Source organism: Mustela erminea, chromosome 6 (assembly GCF_009829155.1).
Source record: "Mustela erminea isolate mMusErm1 chromosome 6, mMusErm1.Pri, whole genome shotgun sequence".
NCBI classification, from domain to species: domain Eukaryota; kingdom Metazoa; phylum Chordata; class Mammalia; order Carnivora; family Mustelidae; genus Mustela; species Mustela erminea.
Genome location: NC_045619.1, coordinates 81,856,936 through 81,871,201, shown reverse-complemented (window position 1 = coordinate 81,871,201; position 14,266 = coordinate 81,856,936). Strand labels below are relative to the sequence as shown.

General features: G+C 38.0%; 1 protein-coding gene across 6 annotated transcripts in view; it reads left to right on the top strand.

Moving 5' to 3' along the window:
* SCAF11 (SR-related CTD associated factor 11) overlaps nt 1-8,808 on the top strand; it is a 73,234-nt gene extending 64,426 nt beyond the window's left edge. For 5 of the 6 annotated variants that reach the window (XM_032347968.1, XM_032347965.1, XM_032347967.1 and 2 more), the window contains 5 exons: nt 172-2,877; nt 3,662-4,005; nt 5,041-5,259; nt 5,620-5,739; nt 5,999-8,808. In XM_032347968.1, the coding sequence (XP_032203859.1) occupies nt 172-2,877; nt 3,662-4,005; nt 5,041-5,259; nt 5,620-5,739; nt 5,999-6,145 (3,536 nt within the window). In that variant the 3' untranslated portion in view covers nt 6,146-8,808. The remainder of the gene's footprint in view (nt 1-171; nt 2,878-3,661; nt 4,006-5,040; nt 5,260-5,619; nt 5,740-5,998) is intronic. The other variant, XM_032347969.1, reaches the window with a different exon arrangement.
* Nucleotides 8,809-14,266: the final 5,458 nt, after the last annotated feature.

The following is a 14,266-nucleotide window of genomic DNA, read 5'->3' as shown; positions in this document are numbered from 1 at the left end:
ATACCTGCTGTTACTTATATGTTAGGAGCTATGCATTTATTCATAACTTGATTCATAAGTATATTTTGTTTCACTTTGTTACAGACATTTATGCTAACACAACCTGAAGCCAAAGGCTTCTCATTTATTGAAACATATACTTTTTACTTTTTAAAATGTATGTATTATTAGGTACCTCCTGCAAGGGATATGCATTAGCACATACTCAAGAAGGAGAAGAGAAGAAGCAGACTTCTGGTACATCAAACACCAGAGGAACAAGACGAAAACCTGCAGCAACAACTCCTACAAGGAGATCAACACGTAATACGAGAGCTGAAACAGTCAATCAGGCTCAGAAATCGCCAGTATCAAATAATTCTGGATGTGATGCCCCAGATAACAACAATCCATCTGTAAGTGTTTCCTCTTCAGGTGCATCAGAAAAGCAAACAAGACAGGCTCCAAAACGGAAGTCTGTAAGAAGAGGAAGAAAACCACCTTTGTTGAAAAAGAAACTTCGGAGCTCTGTATCTGCCCCTGAAAAATCCTCTTCCAGTGATTCAGTAGATGAAGAAACAGCAGAATCTGACACACCACCTGTGTTAGAGAAAGAGCACCAATCAGATGCAGAAAGTAGTAATAGTTGTACTGTGCAGGCAGGTGTAGAAAATGAGTCTGTTAATGACTTGAGAAGTTGCAATGAGCACGTAGAAGAAAGTGAGGAACATATTGAGAACCATGATACAGAGGAAGCAGTGGAATCTTCATATTCGGAGTCTCATGTCCAAGATCCTCCTGTACTAGTTGGAGAGGAAGAGGACATTCAAAAAGTTGAGAATACAAGTATAGAAGCTAATATTTTATGGTTAGAAAGTGAGACCCCTAAAAATATTTCTGGAAAAGAAGGTGATCAACTAGGAAATCAAGACCAAACATCTGGACTTTCAGAATCAGAGGTAAAGGTGGATAAATGTACAGATCATTGTTCAGATGATCTTCTTACTTGTTCAGGATCTGAAGTTGAAGTAGATGAATCTGTACCAAGCTTAGGTGAGTTACCAGAGAATGCAGAGTCAGTGGTTAATGAAGAAAAAGTTGTGGAGAGTCCTGTGGCAGAAATTACTGATCATAAAGATTCAATAGTAAAAACAGAACAGCTTGTAGACAGCCCCAAATTAGAATCTTCTGAGGGTAAAATTATGCAAACAGTGGACAGAATATCCATAGAGAGCTCAGAGGTTCAGTTGCTTGGGCATGTTGAAACTGAAGATGTAGAAATAATTGCAGCATGTGATACTTCAGAGAATGAAAATTCCAGTAGTATTCAAGACTCTGAAAATAATTTATTAAAAAATAATCTTAACACCGAATTAGACAAATTAGAAAAGACTGAATCTCCTATTGAACATTCCGGATCTGCAGAATTGCCTAATACACACATTGAACAAATTCAGAAGCCTTTTAGTGAGGACAATAATGAAATGATACCTATGGAATGTGATTCACTTTGCAGTGACCAGAATGAATCTGAAGTTGAACCTTCTGTAAATGCTGATACTAAACAATTGAATGCAGATTCTGTGGAGCACAGTTCTCAAAATAATATGCCATCTTCTGATCCTGCAAATAGAAATGCTGAAACTGTATCTCAACCATCTGAAAGCCCTGTAGATGTGGCAGAGAAAGCCAAAAAGCCTCGTACCCGAAGATCTAGATTTCACTCCCCATCTACAACTTGGTCTCCCAACAAAGATACTGCACGAGAAAAGAAGCGGTCTCAGTCTCCATCTCCCAAAAGAGAAACTGGAAAAGAAAGCAGGAAGTCTCTCTCACTGTCTCCCAAGAAAGAATCTGTAAGAGGACGTAGAAAATCTCGTTCTCCGTCCCCAAAACAGGATATCGCAAGAGAAAGGAGACAATCTCAGTCTCGATCTCCAAAAAGAGATAGTACAAGGGAAGTCAAAAGATCTGTATCACTCTCCCCAAAAAGAGACACTTCTAGAGAAAACAGAAGATCTCAGTCAAGAGTGAAAGATTCTTCCCCAAGGGAAAAATCCAGGTCCCGGAGCAGAGAAAGAGAAAGTGATAGAGATGGGCCAAGGAGAGATCGAGATCGAGAAAGGAGAACCAGAAGATGGTCTAGATCCAGATCTCGTTCTAGGTCACCATCGAGATCTAGAACAAAAATTAAGAGTTCATCATTTGGCAGAACTGACAGAGACACTTACTCACCCCGCTGGAAGGAAAGATGGGCAAATGATGGTTGGAGATGTCCACGAGGAAATGATCGGTACAGAAAGAATGACATAGAGAAACAGAATGAAAATACAAGAAAAGAAAAAAATGACAGTCCAGGTGCTGATGATCCAAATTCTGCTGACAAACATAGAAATGACTGTCCCAGCTGGGTAACAGAAAAAATAAACTCTGGGCCTGATCCAAGGACCAGGAATCCGGACAAGTTAAAAGATTCTCACTGGGAAGAAAACAGAAATGAAAATTCAGGGAATTCTTGGAATAAAAACTTTGGTTCAGGTTGGATGTCTAACCGTGGTAGAGGTAACCGTGGCAGAGGCACTTACAGAGGTGGTTTTGCCTATACAGATCAAAATGAAAATAGGTGGCAGAACCGAAAACCCCTCTCAGGGAATTCAAATAGTTCAGGGAATGAGTCTTTCAAGTTTGTGGAACAGCAACCCTATAAGCGGAAAAATGAGCAACAGGAGTTTTCATTTGATACACCGGCAGATAGATCTGGGTGGACATCTGCATCTAGTTGGGCTGTGAGAAAGACTCTGCCAGCAGATGTACAAAACTATTATTCACGACGAGGGAGAAATTCTTCAGGCCCGCAGTCTGGATGGATGAGACAAGAGGAGGAAACAACTGAACAAGGTAACATGTTCTGCTTATTGAGTAATACTGTTTTATTTAAAGAAGGAGATTATAAATTTAACATTTATATGAATTGCAATGATCCGTGTTTATAGTTTTATAATGTTAAATTGAATCCCTGTTTAACAAGTCACTTTGCATTATATAAATATATATACACATCAGCATTTACTGCATTTTTCACCTGTGCGTCACCCACCCCCCCACCTTGCCAAAGACTTACGTACTGTAAGTACAGTTTGTTAAAATAGAAGAATTTGAGATGTTAAAATAGAAGAATTTGAGATGTTCTTGTGCAGGATTTAACTTCTATTTCATTTATCTCAGATGTGAGCATTTGGATTTTTTTGATGATTAGTCATATAAATAAGTTACTCTTCTAATAATGATTTACTTTTCTTTGGCTTTTCTAGTGAAGAGCATTCTAAGAAAAAAGCTGTTGAAGATTTAAAAGAAGTGATTAACCTTCTAATTTAGTATTCTAATTAAATTTTATAGGATTATTTCTTTAGCAGATTTCTTGAGGTACTGATTCTTTGCTAATGTTGACAGATGTTGTTATGTGAACTTATTCTTAAAAATAATTCTATATTGTTTTTAGTTAGAAAATCAGCCCACATAATTTAGAAATGATAGGATTAGACTAAATGATCCGAGATTCGTTTAGGTGTTCTGAGTCTGTTCATTGCTATTTAACCTTACTATAACCAGTGGTTCTTTGCTTCTCTGGCTAAAGAAGTTTGCAACATGATTTTATTTCACAAGTCTTTTTTTCTTTTGATAGATTCTAACCTAAAAGACCAAACAAACCAACATGGAGATGGTTCTCAGCTACCGATAAATATGATGCAACCACAAATGAATGTAATGCAGCCACAGATGAATGCACAACAGCCTGTGAACATCTTCCCATACCCAGTGGGTGTTCATGCTCCTTTGATGAACATCCAGCGCAATCCATTTAACATTCATCCTCCGCTACCCTTGCATCTGCACACAGGCGTGCCTCTCGTGCAGGTGGCTGCTCCTACCAGTGTATCTCAGGGACTCCCACCGCCACCACCCCCTCCCCCACCATCCCAACAAGTCAGCTACATTGCTTCACAGCCAGATGGAAAGCAACTGCAGGTATGTTTTTAGCATCTAAAGTTTAATCAACATAACCATTATAAACATTTAGCTGTTAGGGACAGATGGGCAAGAAAGGGCTTTCTGGCATCCAGAACATTTGTTTGATTAGGTTTATGGGAAACCTTCATAGCCTCCTTCACTGTCCTTCCTCAAACCTCCCACCCCTCAAATAAGAAAATGAATTGAATGCATATCGTCAGATCTAAGCTACATATATACTGTGGTTGATGTCCAAACAGATTTGCTTTTTCAAGTTAAGACCAAATTACGAGCCAAATTAGAATCAGCTGGTGGGTGCTTTAAAATAATTTTCCAATTTATTGGACTTTTAAGGGGGTGGGAACTGGTGATGAAACTTAATACTGTCTTGTTGGGACAAATGCCAAATAAAGCTGTTCATTATCTGTTACCATCTGTGTTTCGTTTTCACTGAGTTTACCCCACTAAAAAGAAAGAAGCGACTCGGAGGCATATAGAAAATTTGGACAATAGTTTGTAAACATAGTGTTCATTATAGTTCTGTGCCTACATTTCACAAATTCTAGAATCCTAACAGCAGTGTATAGTTGGAAGATAAGGGGAATAGGATTCCAGAATTTGGGATCTCTTGTCTTTTTGTTTTTTTTTTCCGTTTTTTTCCTGTCCGCTCTCTGCAGGCCATTTGACTTCACTGTCTCCTTTCCCTCCATCTTTAAAGTGGAGGCAGTACTTTAGTTAATTTTCATAAAGAGCCTCTCAGGAGAGATACTATTCTTTAAATGCTGTTCGTTTCCTTCTTGTTTTAGTGTTGTCAGAACATGACAATTTGCAGGTGTAATTTAAAAGTCACTTAACATATTTACATAGATCTCTATTTAAGAATGTCACTCATTTTTCTTCGGAGTCCTTTGGATATACATGACCCGAAATAAGAATTTTCCCTAAGTACTGAGGTTGACTCACTTTGAATTTTTTTGTTATTTCTAATAAATGACTAAAAGACTTCTATTGAAAACAAGTAACTCATTAACTGATGATAACTCTTTAAAACAGGGTATTCCTAGTGCTTCTCATGTAAGTAACAACATGAGTACACCGGTCTTGCCTGCTCCAACAGCAGCCCCAGGAAATTTGGGAACAGTTCAGGGACCAAGTTCTGGTAATACTTCGTCATCAAGTCACAGCAAATCCTCTAATGCTGCTGTAAAATTGACAGAAAGCAAAGTAAGTGTTACAGTGGAAGCCAGCGCAGATAGCTCGAAGACAGACAAGGCAAGTTCAAGGTTGAGAGCAACCTACATATTCTGTATATGATAAAGATGAAAAAATAACAGTTTTGTTTTGTATAATTGGTAAAGGGAATTTATGTTGATAATCTTAAATTCCAGTGTTATTTGAAGGGTTCTGTGTAGATAATGTTGGTGTCCAATGAGTTACTGGTAGTTTTTCATGATTAGTTTTAGAAATGTTTGGTATATGTGTTAATAAATAACTTTTATATTTATGGCACCAATATTTGAAGAATTCTTGCAACAATGTAGAAGTGTAGTGTTTTCAGTATTATATTTTTAAAGAAATTTTTTGAAAGTCCGTGTTTGGGCAAAGAATAATTATACTTTTTCCTCTTACCAGAAATTACAGATCCAAGAAAAAGCAGCACAGGAGGTAAAATTGGCCATTAAGCCATTTTACCAAAATAAAGATATCACCAAGGAAGAATATAAAGAGATTGTACGGAAAGCAGTAGATAAAGTAAGTTCCAGCTTTAGCAGAGTTATGTATGTATTGTTTGAATCCCCTCTATTTTAATAAAGGAATGCTTAAGGCTAATTAAAATAATAAGCACTAACTTCTAATTCTTGTCTACTTTTTTACCTTTTGAATAAGTTCACATGAGATATGAAACATAAGAAAAAAATCTGATTATCTTTTGGGGGGTTTTCAAAAAGCTTTCCATTTTGCTGTAATCCTTTTAAGTATGAGAAAAATATTCCCCCTCCTTTTTTCATAGGTTTGTCATAGTAAGAGTGGAGAAGTAAATTCTACTAAAGTGGCAAATCTGGTTAAAGCCTATGTAGACAAATACAAATATTCACGGAAGGGAAGCCAAAAGAAAACTCTGGAAGAACCTGTGTCTACCGAAAAAAACATAGGTTGAAATGCGGAGCACTATAAAGGACACTATCAAGATATCTGCAAAGTGCAATTTCAACATGTACCTTTAACGGAAAGTCATAACTGTGATTGAAATTTGGTTTTGATAAAATTATTTTTTTTAATGTAGAATATAAAGTTTTGTTCTAAATAAATATAGTTCTGCACTGCAACTTCTTTCTCCTTTCCTCCTCCCAAAAATAAAAGCAAATTCAAGGGAAAGTAAAGGGGTTAAAGGAGTGTGCATTTTTACTAAGACTGTGTTATAGTGTGGATACTGGAAGATGTACAGCTTTTTGATTTGAACAGTGGAGTGCATAAATTAGAGTCTTCTAAGTGCACTGGTTTTGGAAAAGATATATATAATACATTTATTCTGTCAGGCTAAAAATAAAGTATGATCTCTATGATTTTTCCCTCTAATTATAGAAAGTTAAATAATGTATTACCATGAAAAATATTTCTAATAACAGAATATACCAATTGCAGGGTTCTTAATGTGTATTTTTAAAGCACACATCTGAATAAATTGCCTAGATAGAAAACAAATTATCACATGAGTAAAATTCAGTGTTCAGAACTTTGGAACACGGTTATTGTATCACCAAATAAAGGTTATGCTGCTTGTTTTTCTTTTGTGCCTTTTTTCCCCCCAACTGAGATGAAGCAGTTTGATTTGCTAGATTTACAACTTTGAAAGTCTAAAACTGTTGAATTTAGAAGACTAGTTTGGAAAAAGTGTTGACTTTGTAAAAATTATGTTATTTCATGATATCTTCTACCTGTCAGAGAAATGATAACTTATTTGTGCCAACTGGGGAGTTGCTGTGGAGTAGTGACCCTCCCTTCCTTGGGAGGAAGGTAGAATTATGAAACTTGCTCATCTGTCTAATCACTAATGAAATTCTTTTCACACTTGAGAAGTCTCCAAATACTTTACAGTGAATAAAGTGTTAATTAGGTGACCATATGGTAGCTATTAACCATGTTGCAAAATTGTAGACATTAAAACCTGTGTTTTGGAAAGAGAAAGGAATTAAATAATGGGGTCTTGGTTAGGTTTTCAGGGACTAGGGATTTGACTATCTTTTTTAAAATATTAGAATATATTAATTTTTACAAAAGGTAAGTTCAAAGCATTAGAGAGCCACTATTTTAATTAGAGAGCCACTATTTTAATTGGCATCTTAGAAGAAAACATGAGTTATATCCATGATAAACTATCTTTCATTCCAGTAACAGTTTTCAGTAGATACCAAATAATGGGAAAGCTATTCGGATAAGATGTTAATGGCTCAGATAGATGTATGCCTCAGTGAGACTGATTGACCCTTAACTAGCTAACCTAGAGAGCAATACTCCGTAGGACTGTGCTTTTCTGAAGTAAAAGATGATCTGTTTCTTAAGTTTATGTGCATAATACTTTCTTGGTGCTAGCTTTGATAAGGCAAATATTTTGAATTGTTGGCCCCAATAATGATTGTGTTAGTTCATAATCTTCATTAGATTATGAGTGTAATCCCAAAAAGTGTTAGAAATATTTCCAAGCAGTTCTTGATCTTTATTCTGCATTTCTGGGCATTTGTAATATGATATTCTACTGATTTATATATATATTTTTAATTAAAGTTTGTGTTTAGATACGAAGGGGAACGAAGTTTGGAAGTATATTTCTTCTAATAAAATATTAAGACTGTTTTAAATATCAACACACACCTCCTCATTTGTTTGTTTTGAACTCTAGAAACAGTGGTGTGAACTTTCAATGTATTTTCAGTTAAAGCAGGTTCATACTTTGAAAATTTTGTAGCAGATTGCCTAAGATGATTAATCACACAGGGCATACTTCTACATTTTCTTTCAGTGATGTTTGGAGTAGGGTTACATTTTCCAGTTTGTTTCTACCATTTAGCTTTACAAACATGTTTAAAAGTTTTGAAGAAAAAACTAGGTGGTATGGTCCAGAGTTAAAGTTTCACATCTTTGGTAGCAGTGCCGTGAATTATTTCCACCTTTCTTGAAAATAACAAGGGTGTATTCCATATCTGCTTTGGGGTACTTGGTTACACTGCATTCAAAATCCTAATGAAGAATGTTACTGGATTAGAATTCAGACTTTTAAAACTTAGAAATACTTAAGAATGTATTAGAAAGTGCATGCTTTATGTTCAAAAACAATGCTTTAACATTCCCCATTCTTGCTTTTTTCAGAAATTTTCATTAGTTTTGCATGTGCACAAACTTAAAAACATTTTGTGGGGTTACAGATTTCTCATTACTTACTAAGATTCAGTATTACCTTAACCTTTGAATCCTTGGTCCCATTAACTTAATAGTCACATTGACCAATGATTGAGGCTGTAGTGATGCCTAGAATTTTGAGACTAAAAGTAGTTACTTATTACTTTAACATTCCAAAAGTTGTGTGATTTTTTTTTTCCTGGTAATTACCACATTTTCTCCATTATCTTCCTTTAAATGGCCACAGTGTGTACTGTTTGAATGTTCCATCCAAAAGATGTAGCATCATAATCACAGTGGTTGCCCAACCCCCCGTCCACGAGATGTTGTTTGTACTACGAGGATGGAGTGCTGTCTACTGAAACAATGCTCTTAAACAGATATGTAGTATGTAATATTTTCTAATAAATTCTTTTGATAAACAAAGAAGTGTCTTTAACATTTTATTAAGATTCTTGGGAAATGGTGACTTTTACCTCATTATATCTCCTTCCAAACCCATATTGAAGTATTTCTTGGATTTGTACCAGAGTAACTAGCACCATAGTTACATTAATTCCAAGTTGTAAAGCAGGCTTGGAGTCAGCTATAAGCATATATTTTAATAGCATTTTTTCCTAATTACAAAATTATTGTAGGAAATTAGGAAAACTTTATTTTAGAAAAATTTGTAGACGAGGGAAGAAACTGAAAAACAAAAGGAGAAAAACCACCTGTAATCCTACCATTTAAAGGTAACAGTGCTGCTCAAATTGCCCATAACTATGAGGTAACTTGTCCTTTTCACTTAATGGTATATTTAGAAGTTTTAATTTTTTTCATTTTTAATTTTTCTATAAACATATAATGTATTATTAGCCACAGGGGTACAGGTCTGTGAATCGCCAGGTTTACACACTTCACAGCAGTCATCATAGCACATACCTTCCCCAATGTCCATAACCCAACCACCCTCAAAAGTTTTCATTTTAATAAAAATTCTATAGCATCATTTTTAATGGCTATATAGTATTCTGGTACATATTGTACCATTACTTAAACCAGCCTTCTGCTGTTGGGTATGAAGTTGTTTTTACTAATATAAATAAATTAGTAAAATAAAAATAGTGCTAACATGCATAAGACTGATTTGAATATCTTTGTATATAAAATGATGTATCCTTTTTCAGATTACTCTCTGGGGAGTAATTCCTAGAAGTAGATTATCTGGCCAGTTTTTTATTTCCCCATAGAAGAATTTTAAATGTGATTATATATACAATCAATATATAATTTAAAAAATTCAATTATATTTAATGTAAAATTCCATTATTTTCCTAAGCTGATTTCTCTGTCCAGAGAGAACTCTCAAAAAGGTCTGTATATCTCCTAAATCTTCAGTGCATTTACAAAAATGCTTACTAAGTTTCTGGGCAAACAGGTTTCACAGATTGTTCCCCACCACATGAAGTATATTCTGTAAACTGTTCTACATCTCCAGTCTACTGAATAAATTGAAGGTATACCTTAATGTCTATTTGTTTTATAATGGTTATATCATGTTCCCGTGGTGATGGACATTGAAATTAGGTGCAGGTTTTGGCTGTTAGAAACAATTTTATGGAGCACCCTTTGTGACTTTGCTCTCTTTTTTGTGTATGCGATTACACTGAATTTCTGATATGCACGTTTTTAATTTTGGATAGTGTTGCCAAATTGCTCTCAGAAAGGGGTTTACTACACCACAGTGCTGAATTTTAGTGTAGTTCCACCTTTGATACTGTGACTGAAAATGTAAAATTAAGATTGCTCTTAGTTATAAGGTCTTAATGAACACTGATTTCATCAAACTGCACACCTACTGTGTGTCAGGGATTCTCGGATTCTTCACATATTATCAGAATTACACCACAATCTTCTAAAAGAACAGTATAGGAATAGCATGTTTATTAAGTCTGTAATTAATAAATTTAAATTAAGCCAGGTACTCTATAAGACATTATATTATATGTGTTACCTCTTTTGCTTTAAAAAATCCAATTCTAGGGACGCCTGGGTGGCTCAGTTGGTTAAGCAGCTGCCTTCGGCTCAGGTCATGATCCCAGCGTCCTGGGATCGAGTCCCGCATCAGGCTCCTTGGTTGGAAGGGAGCCTGCTTCTCCCTCTGCCTCTGCCTGCCATTCTGTCCGCCTGTACTTGCTCTCTCTCCCTCTCTCTCTGACAAATAAATAAATAAAATCTTAAAAAAAAAAAATTAAAAAAAACCAATTCTAGGGGCACCTGGGTGGCTCAGTGGGTCAAGCCTCTGCCTTTGGCTCAGGTCATGATCTCGGGGTCCTAGGATCGAGCCCTGCATCGGGCTCTCTTTTCAGCCCGGGAGCCTGCTTCCCCTTCTCCCTCTGCCTGCATCTCTGCCTACTTGTGATCTCTCTCTGTCAAATAAATAAATAAGATCTTAAAAAAAAATAAAACCAATTCTAATAGTTATCTTTGTTCTGATGAGAAAATTGAGGTACATATTAACTGAGTTACCTGGTTACACAGCTACTTAGTGATTAGAGACAGGATTGAGATAAAGGATTGGTAGACACTGAAGTCAGTGCTTGACTTGGGGAGTGGGGTGTTACACTGAGCTCCCAGAAGTAAACTAACAACACATGGGTGTTAATGGCTGAACTAAAAAGTGAAGTATACTGGGAGCACAGAAGAGGACACAGCTGACAAGGGAAGAAGTGAGGCAGGGAAATTCATACTGTGTCTATATTGTTTCATTGCCTTTTTAATATTCCGTATTTCCTGTTCTGGAGATACTAGCTTTTAATATTGAAGCCATCTTCCGTGCATTTTCCATTCTCATCCCATCTCTGTTCTCTCAGACAGTTGCTATTTCCTCTGTATTCCTCTGGAATTCCTTTGCAGTAAAACTCAACTCCCTTAGTTCCCAGCAGTGTTACCATCTGACCTCTTTTAACAGTCTCAACTATGATTTAGATTCTATACACACAGGTTTGTCTTTGACACTAAAGACTAACCTTCCAATAGCACAGCTTGGTCATGTTCTGCATCATTTCGGCATACAGTGCCAGCCTCGTGTGTACACACTAGGGAAGAGTGAGCAAAACAATAGTTCCACTCTCGTAGAACTACATAATATTGTGGGCAAGGCAGCTGTATGTTTAAAGAACTGATTAAGGAGTGACAGAGGACTCTGCGTGGCCCCAGAATCTGCGATAGGGCAATAGCACCGGACAGTGATCAGTGAGAGCGCCTGGAGGAAATGGCCCCCAAGAGCTAGAAGATGAGTAAGAGCTAAGCAAGGAGCAAAGATGAGCAGGCAGAGGAAAAGGTGCGAAAGGTCTAGAGCCTGAAAGCATGGCCACCGCACCCCTAAACTGGCTGGAGTGAAGACTGGTGGAGGGTTCTTAAGGCAATTGGTTTTGCAAAGAAAAGCTTTTGAAATCTCTCAGCAGGAGGTATTTGATACGAGCAGATTTGCATTTTGAAAGATTACTCTGCTCATAATCTTTCAGTGGCTTAATAAAAGTGGTTAGGAAATATGAAAAGTGTTCACAGCTAAACAATTATACGTTTTCCTTTATCAAACTGATCAGTATATTCTGGCAAGAGTCCCATGAGGAAATAGTACTGTGGCCATTTGTACAATTTTTCTGAAAGGCAACTTGAAAATAAGTATAAACAGCCTTAAAATGGCCATATACTCTTTCTATAATAATAAAACACACTCGTTCACATAGTCCTTTCTAGGATTTAATAGTGGAAAATTGGAGGGGATGCTTAAACTATAGTTCGTTCATGTGACGGCATTTTGCAGCTGTTAGGTTTTCAGGGATTAAAAAAATGAAATGGTGACACATAGGACACAAACTATAGGTGACCCTTGGACAATGAGGGGCTGGGAGACCAGTCCCCTGCACAGCCACAAGTCCCCATAGAATTTGTGACTCCCAGATACTTAACTATTGAGAGCCTGCAGTTGACTGGGAGTCTTAATTGACAACATAGTCAACATATATTTTGTATGTTACGTGTTTTATCACACGGTATTCTTAATATAAGCTAGAGAAAAAAATTGTTAAAGTCCTAAGGAAAACACATTTATAGTATTGTATTATATAGCATATTTATAAAGAAATCCATGTGTAAGTGGACCCATACAGTCCAAACCTGTGTTAAGGGGTAACTGTATACATAATATTCTTTTTTTTAAGGCAAAAAAAATTAGAAATTCTTAATAGGGGTTATTTCTGGGTAGCAGAGGACCTTTCAATGCTTTAGCTTCCTGCTTTACTACAGTGAACAAGAGTTGTATGATCAGAAAAAAACCTTATTAAGAAAATGCAATTCTCATTGCATGGGGCATGATGGTGGGAGAATGGGCAAGAGGCTTTGCTTTAGGCTGGGGAGTTACCAACTTCCCACTCTAGAACCGGCTTAAGGTCTCAGCCTGAGCACATGTGATAGGTGTCTCACAGGTGGCTTTCCATACATAGCTCTGGGAGGAGTGCAGCCTCCTGTGGTAGTTGATGGGTGCTAGTCTGTGAGCAGTCAATACCCACTGGCTTTATGGGCTGAGCATCTCAGTCCTTAGTCATAAGAAAGTGGACCGTCCAAACCATAGTCATAAGGCAGTGGACCGTCCAAACCATAACGAGTTCGGGCATATTTCCCCTAATCCTGTGAGCACTAGAGAAGGTAATCCATGTAAGGTAAGTAGGAGTCTTGGCTTTAAGGCTCACAAAGACTGAGGCACATTTTGTGCTCCTGAGGAGGTTACTTCAGTGAGCCAGAGTGGCCTCTAAAAGGGGCTGTTGCCTACCTACCTAGAGGATTAAGTGAGATGACAGATGTGAAAGTAGTAATTTCCTATATATTTACTTGGGAGAATCTGCCCTATAATGCAGACTGGTTTTCCCATCATATCCTCTTGGATAATGATGAAAATACAGCTTACTTGTCCAGTGGTTTGAAATCTAGTGGCATGTTTAGGGTCACAGAGCTTTAAAAACAAAAACAACAAAACAACCAATACACAGAGACTTCCAGGAAGATGGTGGGAGTAGGAAGATCCCAACATCCAGTGGATATAATGAGGTAATGCCCATATCCGTGTAAATAACCCCAAAGATGAGCTGAGGACTGGCAGAACACATTGTGCACAGCTAAATGTACAGAAGAGGCCACATCAAAGAGGGCAGGAAGGACAGAGAAACAGTGAGGAGCTAAACTAATCTCAGAGCAGGTGCTGGAGGGGCAGGTGCCTTTGGGAGACTTCAAGAACAATAAAGCTGGCTGGCACCCTTTCCCTCCCCCATGCCCTGCCACCCTCACCCCCAGCCGCCACGGACACCTGTGGGAACCAGTGCAGCAGCAACACTCTACCTAACTTGCCTGCAGTGCACCTGCCCCTGCATTCTCCTGTGGATGCACCCCTCCAGCCAGGCCTGTAGGTCTCCTACCACAACAGACCCGTACATAACTTACCACACTGCACGACCCACCCCCAGCTCTTCTGTGGATCCATCCACCCCATCCAACACCACCAGCCCTGGTCCCTGGCAGCTACAGGCCCTCTCCTGCAGCACAGCTGCACGGACCTTGCTAATGCCACATGTCCCACCCCTGCGTTCTGTGGACCTGGCCCCTCCAATATGCCCTTGGCCAGAGCCCACCCAAAGTCGTGCCACGAGCCTGGCAGTGTGCATGCAGCCCCCACAGGACCCACATCATTCCAAAGTGACTCCTGCTCCGAGGGAAAGGGAAAGTAACCACACACCAGACTGACTGCGGCCGCAATAGTGGGTGGGGGGCAGAGCTTCCCAGTGGACAACACAGAAAGCATCCTGCAGTTCGGTGCTACTGCATCTGGCAAAAACCTGGTCTGAGT